Source organism: Ictalurus punctatus, chromosome 29, assembly GCF_001660625.3.
Source record: "Ictalurus punctatus breed USDA103 chromosome 29, Coco_2.0, whole genome shotgun sequence".
Lineage (NCBI taxonomy): Eukaryota > Metazoa > Chordata > Actinopteri > Siluriformes > Ictaluridae > Ictalurus > Ictalurus punctatus.
Window position 1 is genome coordinate 9,607,687 of NC_030444.2, and position 24,755 is coordinate 9,632,441.

Sequence of the window (24,755 nt, forward strand, 5' to 3'; positions counted from 1 at the left end):
CAGGAAGTCAAGCATTTTTGGCCACAGCAATGACAAAAAAAAAAAAATTCAAACTCCGCGAAATCCTGTATGGATTTTATATAGTAACTGTTGTGATAGAAAATTAATCAACACCTTCAATCCAGTCAGATTTGAGAATTCAACAGTGCCATGGTGTACTTTTTTTTATCTTATCAGTTTTGAAACCTTTTTTCCTCATGAGTTGTATCCAAGGCTGTTAATAATTAAAGGCCGAGCTGGTTTGTAACATGCTACATTGACTCTTACAATTACTTGAGGAACTTTTTTGGGAAAAAAAAAGACTTTTAAGAGTAGGTTTATATTTATTATATTATATCCATGGCCATATTTATACTCTTACTCGAGTTCACAGAAATGTACTTTTACTTCGCCACGTTCAGTGGTGTGCGATACGCTGCAGTGGTTTGAATGTGGATGCAACATGCGCTAATTTTTTTAGCAGCTCAGTCCTGGAAGATAAAGGCTGAAGAAGAGCCATGTCGATGGATGCAGGACACACACACACACACACACACACACACACACACACACACACACACACACTCTACACATACTTTCTCTTCAGTTCTGTTTAATAGTCTGTTCTTTTGTTCTCTGGTGTCCTGTTTAAATGAAGATGCTGACAAGTTTGTGTTGTTAACATGTGAAAATAAAGACAGTCAACTGTTGGGAAAATGTTTGTTTTGTGAGGTGTGTGTGAGATTTTGTGTTGAAAATGTGTTACTGTACCCATTACAGGACTGGGATCTGCTGCTTCATCTTGAACCCAGGTTTTATATTATAGAAACAGAACAGACAGACTCTGAAGGAGAGATAGTCTGAGATTCAGGATTTTCCCTTCATTTCAATCCGATCCGATATAACTAGTAACTTGTGCAGTTTTCTCATAGAATACTTTAATACTCTTACTCAAGAAATTATTAACATTAATACTTTTACTGTTACTTAAGTAATTATTAAGTTTTACTTGTACTTAAGTAAAATTGTTTGCTACTCTACCAAACTCTGATTAAAGGCTCATCATAATCATTGAAGATTCCTGTAGTTCAGAGAGATATCACAAATAATAGTTTTTTTTAACACTTAAACAATTTATTTAATTGAACAGTCACAGAATGCTCTGGCAGTCAGCGTGCATAAACTGCCTGAAGTGCGACAGCGCGTGCTTCATTGACTGTTTACTTTGACACAAGTGTTTGTCTTGGATTCTGTCCTGTCTCCAACCCTGTTATGTTATTGTTTTTTCTCCTAATGTATCTCAGCTGTCCTGTGTCACTCCTTTGATTATGTTGTGTATTTAAACCCCTCGTGTGTCTTTGTTCAGTGTGAAGTATCGTATGTTTCTGTGTTTTCCGCCAGACCAGTACCAAGACTTTGATCTTTGTTCCTAGTTTCATGGTTTTGATCCTGTTATGTCTTCACCCTGTCTACCCTGTTTGCCGATCGCCTGACCTGTTGTCTGTTTTTGACCACAATGCCTCTCTTCATTAAAAACTTTAACTACATTGCCCTGTACATAACATGGATGCAGCAATATAGCGAATGGAACATCACACTGGGATCTTTATGCCGGCGTTTGATTCTGTGCAATTTCCCCAGTGGCTCATCCTGGATGTTCTGGCTCCTGTTGGGGGCTTTAAAAGCCCTCAGAAGGGATTTTTCCTCCAGTGCCAATTTTATTTGGAGAGCCTGGTGAACCCCAAGCCCAAGGAGAGACAGTGGCTAGAATTCATGTTGTCCGGCTCGCCAATGGGTGGAGCTCCTGATCGGCATGGGAGCCATAGGCCTAAGAACTTCATCTATCTCATGACGGTGATCTATGGGAAGGCAGACTTTCAATTTAATTTAGAGAATTTGTTGGGGAGGGCCAGCCTAATAGACAAACCTGCAAGGCCATACTCCACCTACTATGAGAAGGGCGACAGGGCGGCCTCCAGCTGGAGGTCAATGTGGCGACCTCATCTCCTGAGCCCCAGTGTGAGACCAGTGAAGTGGTTTATCCAGCTATGATCCTGATAGAAGTCAACAAGGTGACCTCCCAGGTTCAGTTCCAGTTAGAGGTTGATGGCATAGCCTGTTCCTGCCCGAGTCCGATGAGATGGCCTACCAAGTCCTGTTCCTGCCCGAGGCCGATGAGATGGCCCACTAACCCATGTTCCAGTCAGACGACAACGAGATAGTTCACCTAGTCATGTTCCAGTCACAGGCCGATGAGACAGCACACCAAGGCCGAAGTATTGTGTGTTTGAAGCGTTTGATCTTTGTTCCTAGTTTCATGGTTTTGATCCGGTTTTGTCGTCACATTTTTTGCGTTCTTCCTTGTCCCTGTCTACCATGTTTGCCGATCGCCTGACCTGTTGCCTGTTTTTGACCACTATTTTGTCAATAAAAGCTTCAACTGCACTTGCATCTGTCTCCAACTCTGTTACGTGACATTAACAATTCAATTAATAATCATATAAACACAAACGGCTTTGCAATTACCACAAGAAATTTAAATCTACTTCATCCCAACTAGAAATGATCTGTACAATCATCCTCATTGGTAGTCTCTGCATTGCTTTTAATCTCATTTGCATACAAAGATTAAGCCATGCCCCGCTTACTACAAGTTTGACACATCACACCGACTCGAGGTACGGCTTTACAGGGAACTCACAGTGTAAAGGATCAAGGAGCGAACAGATACAGAAGTCAACACTAACACTGTGACTAATGCCAGAAACATCAAATCCCATCTGCACTCCTCTCCCTCATCAGGCCACGCGTGCAGAGGGGCATCAGACTCCGCCGAGCAACCCGGGCCACTTTCCTCAAACTCCTGTCGTAAACTCATAAATCATCTCGAGTGCACAATTCTCTCAGGCACTCAGGTGATCCATATTTCCTCTAGTACTCCGCTTCTTCTTCTTCTACACTCACACTTATACACACACACACACACACACACACACACACACAGTGCCCACATTCCCACTGAGACATCTTACCACAGGGATTTGGAGAATATAAGGAATGAGGAGGAAAATAAAACAGAGGTATCTCAGCGGGAACGTCATACACACTGAATTGTGTGTGTGAAGTACACTTTCTTCTTAGCAGAGCTAGAGGACGACATTTTGCTATAGAGTCAACGATTTATATAGTGTGAGTGTATATGATTTTACTTAAGCTTACTTAAGCAGAATTTTCACCAGCACTTGTACATAATTTTCTAATGTGAGAAAAAAAAATTTATTGCTATAAACCATTGTTTCCCAACCAGGGTGCCATGGCCCCCTGAAGTGGTCTGATGAGGGCAGGAGTGGCATGTAAAAATCCTTCAAACTTTTCTAAAATCCTAAAATGTGCATAAAACTTGTAATATATATGATAAATATAAATAACACAGACACAAAAATAATAAGACGCACATACACATGCATAATAATAATAATAATAATAATAATAATAATAATAATAATAATAATAAAATTACATATACAAAATAATAATTCCCTCCCTCGACCCTCCTCGCTGACCTGTCAGCAGCCCGTCAACATCAGTATGCTTAACGTATGCATGTGTTTTATCCGAATAATTAGCGCGTGATGATGTGTGAGTAGTGCAAAAGAATATGGACAGATTTCTTAAAAGAAAAGCTCCAGATTCTTCTGAACCATCAACTTCATCCTCATGTAGCTAACGCTGTCTAGCATTAGTGTTTGTGTAGGGTGCCATGACTGAAAAAAGGTTGGGAAACTCTGTTATAAACAACAAATTATTAATTATTTTGCTCATTTAAAATCCTCATATGCAGTTAATATTCTATAATTAACTAAACATAACAAAACATACCGTCATCAGTGGTGGACAAATCATAAATTCATTAGCTAGCCCATGAGGAAAGTGGAAGCTTGCCCAATCTCATGGTATGCTTGCTTTATTAACCAAATTAACTAGGCTTTTATCCAATAAGTATGATTTTCTATGCGCATTAATACAAAGTATGGAAAATAAACAAATACTTGAATCCCTGGGAGGGTGTGACATTATACAACTAATGTCTCTGGTGATGAAGCATCATGTTCATACCCTCAACTAAAAGGCAGAAACTCTTTGCAGACCTGCCAACATTTACACATTTTGTGTCCACCGGAGTACAATACTAGAAGGTATCACTCAAAAATACACTAAAACAGCAGTATTCTTTTTCCCAGTCAGTAAGAGTGGAAAATGAGACAATCGATGTATGAATCTGGAAGAGGCCAGGTGATTTGAACTCTCCAATATTAACTGACATCAGTGGAAGCCCGTCCCCTTCTTGCTGACCAGTCTCATCTTGATTTTCTCCCTAAAAGCTGCACATCCCAATCAATGGGATGACAATCAGGTGTGAGCGAGCATGCTGTTTTATTTAAAGAACAGGGATCCATCAAAGTCTGATCGTCACAACACGTGTTTGTGGAAGTGTATCATGGCACTAACGAAGGAGGTTTCTGAGGACCTCAGAAAAGAGTTGCTGATGCTCATCAGGCTTGCAGAAGTTACAAAACTATCTCTAAAGAACTTGGGCTGCACCAATCCAGTCAGATAGATTGTCAAATTCACAACCATTGTTATCCTCCCCAAGAGTGGAGACCAACAAAGACTCCAAGAGCAAGATGTGTAATAGTCCACGAGGTCACAAAGGAACCCAGGGTAACTTCTAAGCAACTAAAGGTCTCTCTCACTTTGGATAATGTTAATGTTCATGTTCATCAGGAGAACACTGAACAAACATGGTGTTCATGGCAGGGTTGCAAGGAGAAAGCCATTGGTCTCCAAAAAAACAACAACAACATTGCTGCCCATCTGAAGTTCACTAAAGATAACGTGGACAAGACAGAAGGCTATTGGAAAACTGTTTTTTGGATAGATGAGACCAAACAGAACTTTTTTGGTTTAAATGAGAAGCTTTGTGTTTGGAGAAATGGTAAATGGTCTGCACTTTAAAAAAAAAAAAAAAAACTTAGCAGTTCTACAAAGCATTTTACACTGTGTCTCATTTACTCATTCACAGACACACTCACACACCAATGGTAGCAGAGCTGCCATGCAAGGCACTAGCTTGTAATATTGCATTCCAGCATGAGAACCTTATCCCATGGTGATGGTAGTATCATGTTTGTGCCTGGTTGCTGCATCTAGGCCTAAATTCTAATTCTAAAGGAAAATGTCAGGACATCCGTCCATGAACTGAATCTCAAGAGAAAGTGGGTAATGTTATAAAGGTAATGTTTTGGAATGGCCAAGTCAAAGTCCTGACCTTAATTGAATAGAAATGTTGTGGAAGGACCTGAAGCAAGCAGTCCATGTGACTAAACCCACCAACATCCCAGAGTTGAAGATGTTCTGTACTGAGGAACGGGCTAAAATTCCTCCAAGCCGATGTGCAGGACTGATCAACACTTACAAGAAACGTTTAGTTGCAAGTATTATTACATAAGAGGGTCACACCAAATGTAATATTGGATCGTTTTCCTCAAAAAATAAATGACCAAGTATAATATTTTTGTCTGATTTGTTTAATCAGGTTCTCTTTTTCTACTTTTAGGACTTGTGTGAAAAACTGATGATGTTTTAGGTCATATTTATGCAGAAACCTAGAAAATTCTAAAGGGTTCACAAACTTTCACAAACACAACCTGACCATTCACCCCTATATGAAATACTGATATATTCCAAAGGAAGTTACATCATCCAAATTTCCTGAAGGTGATATTGTTAAACTGACTGATGAGGTCACTTTCAATGAACAACTCAGCAACCCAAAATTGTAGACTGAAAGAAAATTTTGATTATTAAAAAAAGTAAATCATTAGAATGGCTTTAATAGCAGATGCTAGCTAATCACATCTTGGGCAATTTGCTAATTCAAGACGTAAAACTTAACACTGTTACTCATTTAATAGCAAAATGCAGCCATTGTCTTCATAGAACCCTTGTAAAAAATTAGATATGAAGTATGAGGGCTAAATCTCACCCCAGTTGTGGAATCTCCCAAATACTGTATCTGCAGTCAGTTTGGTATTAGTTTTGCTAGCAAAGTTATTCAATGAGAGAAGATCCTTCAAAGGATGCATGTAGTACAGTAGCTACCTTCAGAATGTAATGCTGCTACTGACCCACTTAGAAAACTTACTCTGTTTTAAAGTGGCAAATGAGGAATTATGCTAATGTAATTACTTAAGCTTGACATGCTCTTTCATACATATGTCCTTACACACACACACACACACACACACACACACACACACAGAAACCATGTGGGGATGAGCTTGCCTCACAGGACTTGGTAGGACATGCAGAACTGGGGCACACACTGGCTTTACACATAGCAAGCCTGACACACACACACACACACACACACACACACACACACACACACACACCTTTATCAACACTGCATAGCATCAGTATCACTGAGTATATGAAGAAGCCTGATAGGTTTAACAGAAGGCAAAGGGAATTATACATCCAAACATACAAAGATATGCCTTTGAGCCCTTTCCCATTCTTCTCTTCCATGTTTTTCATCCCTCAGAGAGAAAAATTCAAATGAACACAATCAATAAAGCACGAAGAACCTTCCCTAATCTCGATCTTCATCCATAAATGCCAGAGAGAAGTGTGTGGAGAGACAGAAGGATGGAAAGCAACAGCTTCACCAGTGGCATATGGAGCTAAATACAGCAGCACATTGGTCTCGCAATCTATAATTATTTAATAAATGTGACAGTGAGCATAATGCATACTTTTTTTTTTTTTGTCTTACTGTATATTAAACATGCCTGACTAACTTTCTAACACTGACTAACTATATGAATACATTAATAGTCCTGTATCTTCTGACAGAAAAATAAAACTGGAGTGGCAGGTTCACTAATATTGAACAAGTGAAGCTTGGAAAAAACATTGGATGTTTTTTTTTTTGTCAATTTTTCAACTGTCCAGTTACAGAAAACTTGTGTCTGCTGTTGCCTCAGATTCCTGTTCTTGGCTGACAGGAGTGGAACTTGATGTGGTCTTCCACTGTTGTACTCCATCTTCCTTGAGATTTGATGTCTTGTGCATTCTGAAATGCTTTTGTGCTCACCGTGGTTATAAAGAATGAATATTTGAGTCACCAGCTCAAATCGGACTCGCCTTTCTCCTCTTACTTCTCTCAAACTCCAGCAGGAATTGTTCATTAAAATCCCAGCAGATCAGCAATTGATGAGATATTCAGATCACCAACACCCAAGTAATGACAGAGATCACTGAAAACACTTTTTTAATTTTTTTTTTTTTTTTTTAGCCATTCTGATGTTTGATGTGAATATTAAATCTTATAATAGAAGCCCTTGGCCTGTATCTGCAAAATTTCATGCATTGTGCTCCTGCCACATGATGCCACATACTGATTATATAATTGCAAGAATTAACAGGGGTACATGGGTGTATACATATATAAAATGTATTTAATTAATTCTTTGTGTGTGTGTGTGTGTGTGTGTGTGTGTGTTTCTATGGATTTGCATCTTACCGGGTCATTGAACATCTCCATGACGAAGGTAGCAATGCTGCCGTTGATGCCAATGAAGAGATTGATGCAGGTGAGGACCACATATGCCGTGCTGGGAACGCTAAACACGAACGAAGCCGGGTACATCATAGGTGTGATTGCCCACCTACAACACGCAGAATGGGATCAAGAAGTATGAGCACACACTCATAACACAATATGAACATTTTGTTCATCATGTTCAGTCAAGTGGAAACACAATCAGAAAAGGAGTATTAACATAAATCATATTTGGCATAAAGAGTCTTCTGTGAAGCAATAATAATAACGATAATAATAATAAAAACAAATTGCTTCTGTGTTATTCATTGTGAAGTGTGCAACAGTGTGCTCAGGATTAAGCTAATCCACATTTTACATCCACTTATTAAAATAGCTACTAAAGTGCCTGTTTAACACACGCTAGGTTTCGCTGACTAGATCAAAAAGGAAAAAAATCTCAGCAAGTTCTGTTCTGCTGACTAAATTTCTTGTAATTAATGTCTGTTATTAGGTTCATTTAAACGTTTTAAAACTTTGTCCTCTGTTGACCGTACAGAGTGTTTGAACGCTCTTTTTTTGTTTTGATGATCTGATGCTGGAGGAGCATCACAGACATTTTGACAGCTAGTATCTTATCACAAACTGAACTGAATAGACTTATGTCTGTTTCACTATGGCATGTAACTAGCCAAAACCTTCCTCATGAGGAAATCACTCGGGGTGCTATAAATAAGGCTACCAGTTTGTTTATATTTTGGGAAATAGAGATACATTTATTAGAAAAATATTGCAGGCAGGTACAAACATTGTACAAACACTGATCAGCCATAACTTTAAAACCACTGACAGGTGCAGTGAATAACATCTTGTAACAATGATGTCTGTCAAGTGTCAGTTCTGGGGCAGTGGTGGCTTAATGGTTAAGGTTCTGGGTTACTGATCAGAAGGTTGGGGGTTCAAGCTTCAACACTGCCAAGGTGTCACTGTGGGGCCCTTGAGCAAGCCCCTTAACCCTCTCTGCTCTACGAGTGCTGTATCATAGCTGACTCTGCGTTCTGACCCCAACTTCCTGGTATGCTGGGGTATGCGAAGAAAAGAATTTCACTGTACTGTAATGTATACATAACCAATAAAGACTCATTATAAAGCTGATGTGTTGGAAGCAGGAAAACTAGGCAACATAAGGATCAGAGGAATTTTGATATGGCTATGGCTAGACGACCGGGTCAGAGCATCTCCAAAATGTCAGGTCTTGTGGGGTGTTCTTGTGGCCCATACGGCCTTACACATTTTAATTTCGCTTTCGAATTAGTAGCAACTCGGGGATGGCAATTGCTTGAACTGCCTCATTAATGTTTGCAGGTTCCCTATTAACATTGGGTTTAAATCCAAAACATTGCAAAATAGGTGCTTTTACATTTCGCTTTGAAACCAAATCTCCCTCCATCGTCTTGTCAGTCAGCTCGCCGCACACTCAGCAGTTAAATCTGACTCCTGCTGTGCTGCGACTCTGACTCATTCGGCTCATGCGGAATTGAGCAGATGCGTTCAGTTTTTAATTGTAGCGTCCGTTCTCTAATTGAACTAAATGATTTTTATTACTATAAAAAAGCAAAATGACAGAGGGGGCAGTGCTGCGGTGCGCAAGTGATGTAATCAGTCTGTGGCCGAACACCATGTAACACCGGTAACTCCGACTATTGCAGCAAGGCTACACCACAGCACAGCTTCGGAGGTCTTGTGGAGTCCATGCCTCAATGGGTCAGAGCTGTTTTGGTGGCACAAGGGGGACCTACACAATATTAGGCAGGTGATTTTAATATTCTGGCTAATTAGTGTATGAACTTGAGTGATTTAGGTGAGGTTGAGGAACTGTCAGAGAATTCTGTAAGAATTCACCAACCATGCTGACAGTGCTGGAGTTAAATTTCAGTGTTTTCAGTTTAGATTTAGGCCACACCCATTATGGGGTTTAAACCTGAATACCGATACAGACATGGATATGTAAAGCACCAAGCAAATACTATCACCGTAGTACACTCCTAATATACTTTACTATATATATTTTAGAGAATAAATGAAAAATAAAACCATTGGTTTTCAAGGATATCATGCAGAGATTGCATGGCTTCATCATGTTTTGCCTAAATGTCACAGCACATTACACTGCTGATGTAAATGAGTGTGATGGGATGTGTTCGGCCTAACTCACCCGTAGAGCACCAACAGGAGGATGAGTGTAGGCAGGTTCTGAGGCGAAACATACGCTTTTTGTTGGAAGCAGAGGAAGATGACGATGACGATGAGACATGGGACGACATAATTACACTAGAAGAAAACAAAACAGAAGAGGACAGACACTTGGTTCATGACCCACTTATTGAAAAATACACACTGTACCAGACAGAAGAACTTCATCATCCATTATTCAGAGGAAGGACGAGGACCAACAGAACAATTTGGAAAATGGTAATGGTCGTCTCAGTGTAATGAATGTGAAGTCTCCTGAATAGGAATCGGAGCTGAATCGATGTGCTTTTAATTAGCCGTCTCGGTGCTTCTTCTCAATTTTCCCTGTGAATGCAGAGGGCTCTCACATGGACAAGGGGTTAATGAGATGTAATTCATAACTGAAGAAGGTTTTGGCCTGCAATGGGTCAAGGAACAGACCACCGTCATTGAGATTATGGATTAGCGTTTGGATAAAGAATATAATATATTGGCGATGATCCTAGATCACTAGTCTACAGTATAGGGCCATATTAATTCAATGCAGGAGGCACAATCAGAATAAAAGCAAAGTCCAATGTCCTGAAAACTCTCCTGAGGCATCAGGTTAATTGACCTTTACATAGCACTTACACTGGAGACTCCTTCCATAAATGTTAAATCACCATATCAATAATTATACATCAGCTCATACATATGAGCATATGTAGTTGCAGTCAAAAGTACGGTTAGAACTGCTGTTATAGAAAATTAATCAACACCTAATGACCAATTGGAAGCAAGAATGGAATGCTGATGTGGTATAAACAAACAACATTATAGCCCTTTTTTTTTTTTTTTTTTTTTTTAAAGAAGAATAGAGCAAGAAAGATCAGGGCTACAAACAGAGCAAAAAAAATAAAAATAAAAAAAATGAAAATGAAAGGAATTGCATTTTCAAAATGCAAATAATTTAAAGTGAAACAAACAAACAGCATCATTAAAAAAAAGTGATTAATTGATGTTAACTTTGTTTTTCCGTTCAAGAAAGTATAGCCTAAATCTAAACATTTTTCCTAAATTCCTGTCCAGAATTCTTAACTTTCTACATGCCTGGCTACAGGAAGAAGAAAAAATGTCACTATAGGCAGATTTTCAAAGATGGCATGATGACAGGAAAATCATAGAACTCATTTTTTCCTATGATTCTGCAAACATCTGAAAATGTTCTAAGTAAATACACACGTTTCTGGTTTAACGCAGTATTTGGGATTATTTATACCCTAGGCTTCCTATAAGCAGAGCACACCATCATACTATATGTAAAGAATGTCGTTAGTCGTTCTCTTATGTCGTTTGAACCAGTTTCCTACTAAAGAGAGAGGTGTGGAATGCTGAAGCAGGCATGTAAATATACCTTTTCATTTCCAGTCAAAACAAATAAAAAATAAATCCTGTCTAATCCCTGACTAATATACTGTACTCACTATTTAACTAAAACATTAGAGCAACCCCTAAATATTCACACCTTAGTCTTAATGTAAAGAACAAGGCAAAAACAAATATGCAAATACAGTACTCTGAAGAAAAAAAAAAGTCAAATGCAACCTACAAATATACAGTGCTGTGAAAAAGTATTTGCCCCATACTTATTTCTTCTGTTTTTGTGTACATCTAATAGTAAACCGTTTCAGAAATTCGGAAAGGAAACCTGAGTAAACACAAAATACAGTTTTTATTGAATTTTTTAGTGAAGCAAAAAAAGTTATCCAACACCTATCACCCATGTGAAAAACTAATTGCCCCCTTAAACTTCAAATCTGGTTGTGCCACCTTTAGCAGCAATAACTGCAACCAGGCGCTTCAGAGAACTGGAGATCAGTCTTTCACAGCACTGTGGTGGAATTTTGGTCCATACTCCTTTGCAGAACTGCTTTAAATCAGCCACACTGGAGGGTTTTTGAACATGCACTGACCATTTAAGGTTCTGCCACAGCATCTCAATTGGATAAAGTCAGGACTTTGACTATGCCACTCCAAAACTTTAATTTAGCTTTTTTTTTTGAGCCATTCAGAGGTGGATTTACTCCTATGCTTTCGATCAGGCAGTACGTTTACATGGACAACAATAATCCAATATTAACCCGATAAAGACGATACTCTGATTAAGAAACTAGCATCTAAACAGCAATTTTTAATTAGCTTAATCCAATTAAGGTCATACTCGAAGTAAACACAAATGGAATTAAGACGTGGGGTACTCCTGTTTTAGTCGCATTATGGACGTGTATTACAGACATGTACACACTTTAATCATACTATTAACGTCGTGTGAGAGTTTTCACCGCATTTTGTGACAGGACACGATCACACACGGCAACGCTCAACCGTTTTACGGCAAAAAAGAGAGCACAGCTGTGTCCGAAACCGCGTATTTACCTACGCGTATTTACCTCCAGTTGTTATTGGATAACTTTTTTGCTTCGATAAATAACATGATCCTTTAAAAACTGTATTTTGTGTTAACTCAGGCTGCTTCTATCTTAGATTTTGTTTTCATTTTAGTATGAGATATACACAAAAACAGAAGAAATACTTTTTCATAGCACTGTAAGTGAACATGGGGTAGCGAAAAAAACAACAAAAACCACCATCTTGCAGAGATATGGTCCTACAAAGTGCTGTAGTCCTGGTGCTTTCTGTACATATGTGTTACAAGGATACAAGTAATTAATCTATTATGCGTCCTGTATGATATGTACATCAGAGTTTCCACTAAGAAATGTAGGTGGTGCCGAGAATGATTACATTTAGCAGACAAACTGGAAAAAAAAATCCGGACTATGCAAATAAATAAATAAATAAATAGTGGTTTTAAATAACAAACATCAGTCATGGTCACTATTAGCATCACTATGCTAATCAGTCGTTAGCATCTAATAAAACAAACGTTCAAAACAAGGCTCAGCAAAACGTTAAACTGCAGTTTGTCACCTATAGTTTCATTTCAAAGAAATACTAATAATGAAAATCGTATCATTTCCCACGCTAATTTTCAGACTAGTTTCTGTGATTTTTCATGGCACGGAAGCGTTCTGCTGCTGAAGTGAAATCGAATGTGTCTGGTGTTTCTCTGCAGCTAGAGGTGCGCTTCAGTCTGGTGACCTTTTCCTCCTGAAGGCAGCTACGCAAGGCTGTTTTATGCGATTCTGCAGTGAGAAGCCTCTCTCCACGTACATGCTAGAGACTGGAATGATGCTGGCTACTTTTGCCAATGTGGCCCACTTGAGATACATCTCGTTGTTGTCCTGGATAAAGACCTTGCAAGTTGTCGGAGAAGTTAAACCTCCGTGGCAGCGAAGTGCTTTCATGACTTGGATGACATCACGCTATACAAACTACATAAGTATCAAGGGTATAATAGCAAGCCAATCAGACTACACATTAAAGAGGAGAAACATGTGAAAGAGACCTTATTTAGGTATGCAATTGTAAACGTAATCAGCTTAATATATATGTGCTTTGTGTTATTATTTTTATTTGACATTGAGTCTGTCCAGTGAAAAACAGACATTTTGCAAGGGTCAAGAAATGGTATTTACTGCCTAACATAAACTCTGGTATTCGTGTGTGTGTGTGTGTGTGTGTGTGTGTGTGTGTGTGTGTGTGTGTGTGTGTGTGTGTGTGTGTGTGTGTGTGTGTGTGTGTGTGTGTGTGTGTGTGTGTGTGTGTGTGTGTGTGTGTGTGTGTGTGTGTGTGTGTGTGTGTGTGTGTGTGTGTGTGTGTGTACCATGTCCCAGGTGAAGTTGGCCACCCAGTACACAGCAGGATTGACTCCACTGACAAACTGCAGGTGTTTAGCTTTGCTGACACGCTCTTGAATGAGAAAGAGGACAAAGCTGGCAGGGATAAAGGACATGGCGAAGATTACACAGATCGCCACCACCACGTCTGTAGAGCTCGACAACCTGCATTGAAAAACACAATGGCTTATTATTATGATGTTGTTGCTGTTATTTATTTCAGTATTTCTTTGTATAATTATTTATTAGAAGACAACAGCAACATCAAAGACAGATCCTGAGAAATCCTGACCTCTGACCATGCCTTTTTTTTTTTTTTTTTTTTTTTTTTTGCAGGGCATGTGCCACATATGCCTTGCATCTGTAATTCCACCCACTTCCCATTTAGTTTCATCCATCATAAAGATAATCACATGTCTGGATGGTAATGAGCTGATGAGCTGAATGAAGCATTTAGATCGGATATAGGCAAAATATTTCAACATATAGGTTTCATAAAGCATTGCAAAATAAAGATTACTGAACACCACATTGAACACACACTCTACCAGTTAACCTATATGATAGCCTTAGACTATGTATGTATATATTTATATATAAACTTTTTTGTTCCCTTTTAGTCCAGTTCCTCTCCAGTTTACATCCTTACCACTGGCACATCTGGCTTGCTTGATCTAAATCTATATCCAGATTTCTGTAAAGCTGCCTCATGACAAGTGTTAAAAGTTATATACAAATCAAGCTGAACTAAAATACCATATATCATATTAACACCTAACTCAGTTAGAATGCTCCTCTTGTGTGTGTATATATATATATATATATATATATATATATATATATATATATATATATATATATATATATATATATATATATATATTCTTCCCACCAATATGAATGCAATTTTTGAACTTTTTTTTTCCCCCATGAGAGCTTCATGAATATGGAATTATCTCTCAGCTCAAGAGGAAATGAGCTGCCGCCTGACTTCCTCTGCTTTCACAGTCTGTCTGTTACGACCTCCCACTGCTGGAACTTTGATAGATCTTTGCCTCTATTTCTTGCTTTCTGATTCACTTCTTGCCTTTCCGTTAACATACAGTACTTACACACAAGCCTATTTGTATTACTGTATTTGTGGGATATTTCTATTATTTCTACCTAACCCTATATCTAAAGCTCATTAAGAGCTGAATACGAGGACAAGTAACATTTCCTCACAGGGTCCAAACTGTCATGTATTTGGTCCCCGTAAAGAGATAAACGCATGCCTCCACACATAGATGAAGGAGGTCAGTGTGTTGCTGTGCTGTTTTATTCATCATTAGTAGATACATTGCGGGAGTGTTTCACAAACTCTCATTAGGTAAAAGAATAGGACACGGCCAGTTACTCTTAACCAGAGAACCAAGTGTGTGTGTGTGTGTATGTGTGTGTGTGTGCATGCCCTGTGGGTGTATAATGCTTCAGTACTCTGTCTTTGTCTCCGACACTGACCCCTGATTCCTAATGATCCATCTTCATTCACAACACAGCAGCATCAACACACCCTCGCAAGGTGGGTGCAATTAAGCGTGAAAGCATGCACACGCACACACACACACACAAAACGGACACTACCTAGAGGGGTATAAGTATATTAAATAAGCTCCCTGTACTAATATGGAACTGCATTTATCATAAAAATCCAGACGCAACCAGGCCACAAGACTGTGTTATGCTATAATACACTTTAATATGCTCTACAGCCAGACGTCTTTATTTAGGCACCAATGAGGTAACCTTGAACATCGGGCAAAGAACAGGAGCCATTAATGAACTAATAACCAGTGTGGAACGCACACAGTCTCACACACAATGTCATGTGCAAGAGCAAGGAACAAGAAGTTACTGAACACTGACTGAATACTCATACTGCAGAATATACTGTAAGCTAGAGCATCTGTTGCGTTAATCACACAAGAGATGCTGTTTGACTGAACACTCATCCACAATGATAGTCGAGAGCTCCTGATTTGATCAATAAAAACAATGCAGTGCATGAGAGCTCAGCACTGTAAATTCTTCCTGAGGCCAAATGTCCACAGATTGATATAAAACCTTCTAATTTGGTGATAAGCTGCTCATCGGATACACCTCAGAATTATATCTGAGAGCTTCCGATTGCCTAAATATACTCCCGAAGCAATATATAAGAGCTCTGATTTAAAGATTAGTCCATCTGATTGGCTCAAACTGCATATAATGACATACAAGACCCCTGATTGGCTGTATAGTCTTAGACAGTCATAATCAGAGAGGCTGTATGACTTAACACTTGAAAAAGTAATATATGAAAATCCTGATTGGCTGAACTATAACACAGCGAAAATCCAGGAGCCCTTGATTGGCTGTACACTCACAACATGGCTTCTGATTGGATGACCAGTCACAGATTGATAAATCAGAGATCCCGATTAGCTTACCAGTCACAGAAAACTATATGAGGGCTCCTGATTGGCTGAACACTCAAAGAAGGATATATCCCCCTGATTGGCTGAACACTTACAGAGGATATGAGTGAGCCCCTGCATCACTAAATATTCACTGAGAGATATTAGAGAGCTGCTGATTTGCTGAATGTTAACAGAGATTACAGTTATATAACAATATATGAATGGCCCTGATTGGCTGAATACTCACAATGTGGCGGTGAGCTGCTGTTTGGTGAGGTTGAGAGGATGGTTAAAGGCTGAGATGCCATACAGTTTGGGTTGTACTCCAGCTGGAAGATTCCCTCTGAGGATGGCATTAGTAGCCACATTCAGGAATGATACTATTGCATGCCATCCCTGGTTATAGAACCACACCTAACACACACAAACACACACACACACACACACACACACACAGTACACCACGTGAAAAGAGGTAGACAATCAATAGTAATTAATATTCTAAGCTTCTTTACTCATCATTAAGACTAAATTGCCCATAATGCTCTCAGTGTTTCTCTCATTATCTGCAGTCAGTGTGAAAGAGGGGGAAAAAAAAGAAACAAGCATATAATTGACCAGACAAACTGAGGGATGGAGGGAGGGAAGAACACAGCCCCCACTGGCATTACAGCTCTAATTAGTGCTGCTCTGTCTGCTTTGCACGACCTCCCACTATGCTCTAATGCTACATCACACACCCACGGTGAGCATGTGCGTGTGTGTTGGATGTTCAACCCTCTTCAGTGATCTTCAGAACATATTACAATCTCCAGAAAGCAAAGTGACACATTTGCACGGAGATCGGCTATAAACACTGAGAAGGCTAAAGCAATAAAGGCCTACTTAAGTGTTTAACTCTGCCCACAGAGAAGGAAAAAATGGAGGCAGACATGTGCCTTACTTTGACATTGTCCTTCGTTCCCAGCTCTACCAGTAACATCTCCAAGTCCTGGAAGAACTTCTCAGTTATGTTGTTCTGGGGAGAGAGAGAGAGTGAGAGTAGAGAGAGAGAGAGAGACAGACGTCAGGAGAGGTTAATATCATTAGTTCTCTGAACACACACACACAGACAGAGTGGGAGAGAGAGAGAGAGAGAGAGAGAGAGAGAGAGAGAGAGAGAAAGAGAGCGCTACATGTGATTTAAATGCTAATACTAGGAACACTGTCAGCTGGGTGAGGTGAATGAACATGAGCTGGTGCAGTGTGTGACTGGACATCACAAATCAGTCAGATCTAGGTGCTCTCACTTTTACATGCCTATGAATAATACATAACTCATAAACATATTCAGTGACCTCTGGCTGAAGAGCTTCAAGATACACTGGCTGTCTCAAACTGGAGATTCAATTAGTGTCAAAACGCATTTATCTCTAATTTATGCCGCACAATGATTGCAGTTTATAAAGAAAACAGAAAGTGCTTTTGGGACAACTACTGAGGTATTGCTCTGCATTTTCTTCTGTAACAATGCTCTGTTACAGAAAGGAAGGAAGATACATATCCTGGATATTGATATATATATATATATATATATATATATATATATATATATATATATATATATATATATATATATATATTTTTTTTTTTTTACCATACAGGTGGATATTCCCTAAATGTTATAAAACTCACTTGCTACCAGAAGACCAAATATTCAGATATACAACAATCCCACCTTTTCATTTCTTTTAATGATACCAACATGCTCTGCCAAGAGTGGAGAAAAGTCCTGGGTTTGTCTGATGTTTGAGTCTGTTACCTTACCTGTGATGAGTTGAAGAGAGTCTTTAGGTCTGTAAGAAGTACAGCAATCTCAGATTCGTTGAGTTTCACCTGAGAGTTTATAGCACCAACTGAGATCCCTCCATACCTGAAAAGAATTGATTGTAATGGGCTGAACTGACCAAATATCATTCTTATTCCACAAATTAGCCCACCTACCAATCTCTCTTCCCTCAACTATCTCTTTCCCTGTCAGCTATATCTGATCTGTTAGCTATTCTCTGTAACTTCCTAGTATGGAAGCATAGGCATAATTTTTTGTCCCTGCCTATGTTTGGCTTTGTATTTCTGGACAATGAGTTGCAACAGAATGAGATGATCCCTGCAATAATGAGGTGGGAACTGAGATAAGAAGGGCCTGCATAGATGTGATACAGACTGGGGAGGGGAACAAGATGGGGACTGTAAGGATGAGTGAAGGATAGAGATGGGCCTTGCAGTAATTAGGGTATAGGTGGAGATTTGTCCTGTGAAAAGGAAGTGTGGAGAAATATGGGTCCTGCAGGAGGATGGCAACAATTTGGGAAAGGCCTCTATACAGGTGTGATAATCAGGTGTCCAAATACTTTTGGCCATACATAAAGCCTGCAGAGACAGGATAGAGGCAGTGGTAGAGCCTGTGGGGTTGGGGTAGGGAGAGGGATATGCTCTGACTGAATGCAATGGGCTTCGACATAGGGTCTTCATTTATGGGATGGAAATGGAGATGGAGTGAGTAAAGAGACTAGGCCTGCAGGGAAGTTAATGTAGATGTGGCCTCTAGAAATGGGGACCAAGATGTGAGGACATGGGGACCAGGGACGGTGTAAGGATGTTGATGTGGTCTGAAGGGATTTAAGTTTGTGTTATACTGTAGATGCCAGTATGCTTGGTGATGGGGTCATAATCTGCTAATACCGTATTTTTCCAGACTTTGCATAGGTCTTGAGCAAGAAGTCAGTCATATTTCCACCTGTGAGGTCCTGCAGCGTGTCTGTGGTGTTCTGCGTTTTCTATGGAGAGAGATAGAAAGACAAAATGAGACAGAGAAACAGTTTTTAGTCTGCTGATGATACATTGAGGCTCACCCCCATTACTCTGCACCTGAAAACAAACACAGAAGGAACATAACGGAGTTGTTAAACCCAGGAGACGACACATACATTGTCTCATCATTTAATTGCTAATTTGCACAGAGGGTGATGGAGAGAGGGTCATAATTGGCAATTAACAGATCAGTAAGAGACTCATCTCATCACCCTTTCTTACTGTGCACATACACACACATTCATTCTGTAAGCAGCTTAAAACTTTACTTTGTTGACTCAGTTGTCCTTCGAGTTGATTAATGAGATTCATATATGCAAATGAGCAAGAGGTGTTGATTGGTTCTCTGTTGTTATAATTAAGAGCATCCGCGCCCCTTTGTGTTCACACGAATCACGGCTGCTATTCTGCCACACTCGGCAAACTTGAGCACACGCTGTCACCCTGGAGCAATGTTAATAGCATGAGATTGGAAAATTGCTTCTGATTCTATGTGAACAGACACGATGGAACATGAATATTGCCTCTATGTTTCAATCTGCTCTCAGTTCACTCATTATGTTGCAATGTTCATTCTCCTTCAGTCCATCAAGACTGCATGGAGTCTGTGATGAAATATATGTTTTGATGAGGCTTATAACGGACTAATCTAGCCTGACAGCGTTGTAGATATCTTTGTGATGCTTGGAAGCTTGCTAATTCATAATCATTTTTAATTGTTTATTTATGATTAATGCAAACACGGGTACGTGCATGCAACAATTAATCTTCATGGGTCTAGAAGGTATATTCTGGCAGTATTACCAGGGACATTAGAATTTAATTAACAAACTTGAGCAGCATCTATGCTTTCCTTTTCACCTCATATCCCTATGGTCCATTATTTAGCAATGATCATGCATTCATTCATCTTCAGTATGTTCTTTATCCTGGTCATGGTCATGGTGGATCTCGTAAACACTGCAAGTGGGAATTCACCCTGGATGGGATGCCAGGCAATCACAGAGTGTTTATTCACACCTAGGGGAATTGTGGAGTCACCAATCCAGCATCTGGCATGTTTTTGGGAGGTAAAAAATTTCATGAACATGCGAAAATTCTGTACAGATCTCCAGAGGTAACAATTAGCTATGTGCTACATACGATTTTTATATAACTTTAATTAACTGACATATTGCTGCCAGTGTTAACAAGATATCTCCCACACTTTCTTTAGCAGAACTGTTAAAGCATCTTTTGCCTCGCATCTCTGGGGTTGGGGGTTCCATGCTTCTGAGTACTCCGGTTTCTTCCCATAGTCCAAAGACATGCATTATAGGCTGATTGGCATTTTAAAATGATCTGTAGTGTGTGAATGGGTGCCCCTCACCTTGTGCCCCAAGTTCCCTGTGACCCTGTGTAGGATAAGAGGTACCTAAAATGGATGGATGGATAGTACAGAATTCTACAATTTCCTTCTTTGACACAGCAGCTGAGGTTAATGTCTGTTTGGAGTTTCACAGGTCCTCCCTGTGTCTGTGTGGGATTCCTCCATGTTCTCTGATTTCTTCCCACCTCCCAACGAGGTGAAGGTCAATTGGTGACCCTAATTTGCCCGAAGGTGTGAATGAGTGGGTCCAGATTTATCTTTCAGGTGACCAGTGTTGTTGTGATGACTATCCTCATTCATTATTCACCGTCCTTTCAACAGAATGATAAATGCACACCTTACTGAATAAACCAAAGCTTGTATATGGATCCTAACATCTTAAAATGACCCAAGTGGCTCCTCTAAATGAGCAGCGTAATTGGAGTCCTGACACTCTCAGACAATTAACCGTAATCAAAGTAAGCAAAAGCTGATCAAACTAGCATCCATTATTTACTGAGCATAAGATCATTTGAATTAGCATGAGCATGTGCCTAGCAATCAAACCGCAATCAAGATGTTTTTTTTTTTTTTCTTTTTGCATGAGTGTGTGTGGCTTAATTAAATCTGCAGTAATGCTCATGAGGCATAAGAAAGATGGCTTTATTCATTCCTGGCCAGATGGTGAGAGAGGATTGCAGCACTTTTTTTATGTGGCAGAAACAAATAACAACTTACACAAGAGCAGATTTAAGCAGTTGAGGGTTAAGAGGTCTTGCTCAAGAACCCAATAGTGGTGCTCTGGCAGTCCTGGGATTTGAACTCATAACTCAATCACTAGTTCAGAACCTTAACTGCTGAGCATTTAATTCATTCCTGTTTTGGTATGAGATTCTTTCGTCATAGAGCAATGACTCGAGTTAAGACTAGGCTCGCAAACTGGGTCAACTCTGTCTGTGTGTGTGCGTGTGTGTATGCACTCAGTCGTACATCTTCCTCCCTTATGCCAAAGCAACAAAGCAAAAATAAACTGGTTTGGAGCGAGAGAGGAAACATCACTACATTTACACTCGAGATGTCCTTAGCATAGCAATTATAATGCAGCTAAAGGTTTACAGCCTGCTCAGCATGTGCTTCCAGCTGACGGATCTGTCACTGTGCCTTTAAAAAAAAAATTCTTGACAGAATCCTGCCGAGCCACCGTTGACATGAACCACGTGGAAAATTCTGTGTGAAGTCCCGTGTTTGAGTCATCGTGAGATGATATCGGCATAATTCAAAGAGAGGGTTCTGAGGACTCTGACTCACGGTGTGCACCCATAAATATCGCCGTGTTTTGTTTTACACTGATTAGAAGCAGAAAAAAAAATTGTCTGGTGTAGAGTGACATATTTTCAGGTGACGGAAACAAATGGTATAAACATTTCCTGTCAAGACCTCCTGATGTTGCATTAATGAATAAAATAACACTGCGGCAAAGCACATGGGTCTCTGACGGCTGTAGCTAAGCGTCTTAATAATTTAGGTGGAAAAAAATCGTCATATGTTACATTAGCATTCTAAATTAGAGGCTTGGCTTGTTGTTTGTGTATTCAGTGTGCTAAGTTCAAAAGTTTTTGCCAACTGTTTAAATCTCCACTAATCCATTTATCCAGGATCTTGATCATCTGGGGCAGTTGTGTAAGATTAGTGATGGATAAAGTGCTTTGGGTTGGATCTAAACTCTACAGAGGTGTGTATTGGGACAGAGATCCTGCAGTGATGTGTTTTGGCAGCTTCTGATTCACATCATTAAAGTCTAGTTCATTGTGATATCACTGCATAGAGGAATATATTAAAAAGGTAAAGAAGTGTTTGGTTCCTCATTTTTATTTATTAAAGAATAACATTTCATCCTTTTTATCCGTGTATACTGTAGTAACTTTGTGGGATGTCTGAGGAAGTCATTACGGTATAACAACTATAAACAGTCATTCCCCTCATCAGCCTTTCCTTTCCCTCTCTCTTGAAAGCAATTAGACAAAATAAAACTGGGTCCTGAAGACTTTGCCGTGGTGGAAACCTCCGGACTGTTACGAAGCGCTGACACTCAACACTCTTTCCATAAATGTTAAATAAACATCTCAAAACAGAAACCTTCAGCATATCAATTATGACACACAGTTTTTAATATTTGATTATGTAGATCATCTACTATACAAGCCGCTGTGTTTGTTTGTACTACAAAAAGGATGAGCCAAATTGTCTGAGCCAAATTATGTGTCACTATATTTTGTTGCAAATGTAGTAATATGTATGTTTTAGTGGTAGCTCAGTGGTTAAGATGTTGGACTACTAATCAGAAGGTCGTGAGTTCAAATTCTAGCACTGCCAAGCTGCCACTGCTGGGCCTTTGAGCAAGGCCCTTAACCCTAACTGCTCAGTTGAATAAATAAGATAAATGTAAGTTGTTCTGGCTTGGAAGAGAGCAACCCAACATTCACTATGGAATTTCCACAAAACACCAACATTGATTATCCTACAGCAACAGTCGCAATTAAACACTGAAAACAACCTTCTCAAAGAAACTCCAGCGCACAGCAACTAAGATCAATTTCAACTCACTATAGAGAGTTGAATTTCGTTCCTCGTCTGGTTAAAAAACCAGACTGTAACTAACCTGGGGTGGTGGTAATCCTCCAGCACCAGGAGGGCAGTCTGGCAGCATGATGTTGCGTTGGGGAGTGCTGCACTGGCAATCTGGAGATGGATTCTGCATGCTCCAGTTTCCGTGCTTAAAGATCTCCAAGATGGCGGGGTCTACCGAAGGAGTGAACCAGCCTGTCGCTCCAGAAGGAGTGCATGGGTATTTACTAAGAGAGGAACAGGCAAAGCCGAAACCAGAGTCACACTTCAATACAGATAGCAATTACATACAAGAAACTCAGTTAAAACAAAATCAGATTCAATACAATATAAAACAAATCTGTTTTAAACAAATGTGTCATTTTAGATGAGTTAAGAGTTTCACCATCAAAAAGATGTCTTGGCTTGAAACAATAAGAAAATTGATATCTGATGATTTTACTGATCTAGGGAAACATATCCTTTGACATGTAAATATAAATGGCTCGCCCTTCCACACACACACACACACACACACACACACACACACACACACACACACATATATATATATATATATATATATATATATATATATATATATATATATATATATATATATATATATAGAGAGAGAGAGAGAGAGAGAGAGAGAGAGAGAGAGAAAGAGAGAGAGAGAGAGTCTTAAAATGAAATCTAAATGCTGCAGCAGTTAATGAAATGTTATCCCTTATCCTTGTGCTGGTGTAAATTCCTCCTGTGATGGAAATGTAATGATTTTATATAACCGCCGGGAAAGAGCATCTGCTACCAAGGTGACAACTCGACACAGACAGAGGATTTGTGAGCATGAAAAATATCTCCCACAAAGGACTGAAAACTTCCAGTTAGAAAAAGCTATGGGGAACTGTAACACTGAAGGGAAAGTGATGGCGCTGTGTCTTCCTTGACAACGATTTCGTATATTGAAAGACAATCAGATCTGTACTCTAGGTAGCTTTTCATCTTGGATGATCTAGAGGATTTTCTTTATAGTAAAAACTTGATTAGATAAAATCTTAACACCTCCAAAAAATGTGCGAAAAAAGACATTTTCCAAATAATTTTAAGTTTTCTTAGTTTATCCTAAGGGAAATGACAATTGAGGCATTTTATACAACATTTTATAGTTTTTGAGTAATTAGTTAGGGGAAATTAGAAATTAACACTTAAGGTTTTTTTGTGCAGCACGATTACATTTAAGGAATACTTAAGGAACAATACAACTTATCCAACTACTCAAAGATGTATTATTGTGTCTTTGGCATATTAATAAAAACAAATGTGATTTTTCTTAATTATAATAGCTGAAAAAATGATACTCAGATTAAATAATAGTGGGCCCACAACTCAGCCTTGTTGGACTCCCCAAGATACCGTATAATACTTATGCATAGTTACTTACTTATTCTTAAGTAGTAATGAATACTAACCCTGCTTTCACACTAGTAAGTGACATGCTGCTCATACTGCTTGTTTTCTATTGTTGGTGTGTAGTGACACTACTGTTGTCACTTGTGCTTGATGTGCTATCCAGCATTTTTTATTTATTTATTTTTTTTCAGTTCCAATGTGAAACTATAGTAGTTATGTCTATATATTCTAAAGCTAACTAGTTAAACACAAATTAAATAATGCACTAGGGTGAAAATTGGTTGTGCAATTTACATGTTACATGCTAGGATTTGTACTAGCTTTGTTGGAGAATTTGTAAAGCAAGCTAAACATACCAGCTACATACACTCACCAGAGGCACCAATGACAACTGCTACTTCCTTCCAAGCTTTAATTTTCTTCCTAATGTCTCTATGCATGTCTCTATTATACTATATTTGAGGTCATAAATGACAGGATAGGGTTAAATCCTGGTTGTGAGT

General features: G+C 39.2%; 1 protein-coding gene across 4 annotated transcripts in view; it reads right to left on the bottom strand.

Moving 5' to 3' along the window:
- Positions 1-24,755, bottom strand: part of LOC108260577 (phospholipid-transporting ATPase ABCA1) — a 200,801-nt gene that overhangs the window by 37,872 nt on the left and 138,174 nt on the right. For all 4 annotated transcript variants that reach the window (XM_053677629.1, XM_053677630.1, XM_053677628.1 and 1 more), the window contains exons 32-39: positions 22,895-23,087; positions 18,759-18,853; positions 17,844-17,949; positions 16,981-17,055; positions 16,285-16,451; positions 13,587-13,764; positions 9,801-9,916; positions 7,568-7,712 (exon numbers count right to left, since the gene is read on the bottom strand). In XM_053677629.1, coding sequence (XP_053533604.1) covers positions 7,568-7,712; positions 9,801-9,916; positions 13,587-13,764; positions 16,285-16,451; positions 16,981-17,055; positions 17,844-17,949; positions 18,759-18,853; positions 22,895-23,087 — 1,075 coding nt within the window. The remainder of the gene's footprint in view (positions 1-7,567; positions 7,713-9,800; positions 9,917-13,586; positions 13,765-16,284; positions 16,452-16,980; positions 17,056-17,843; positions 17,950-18,758; positions 18,854-22,894; positions 23,088-24,755) is intronic.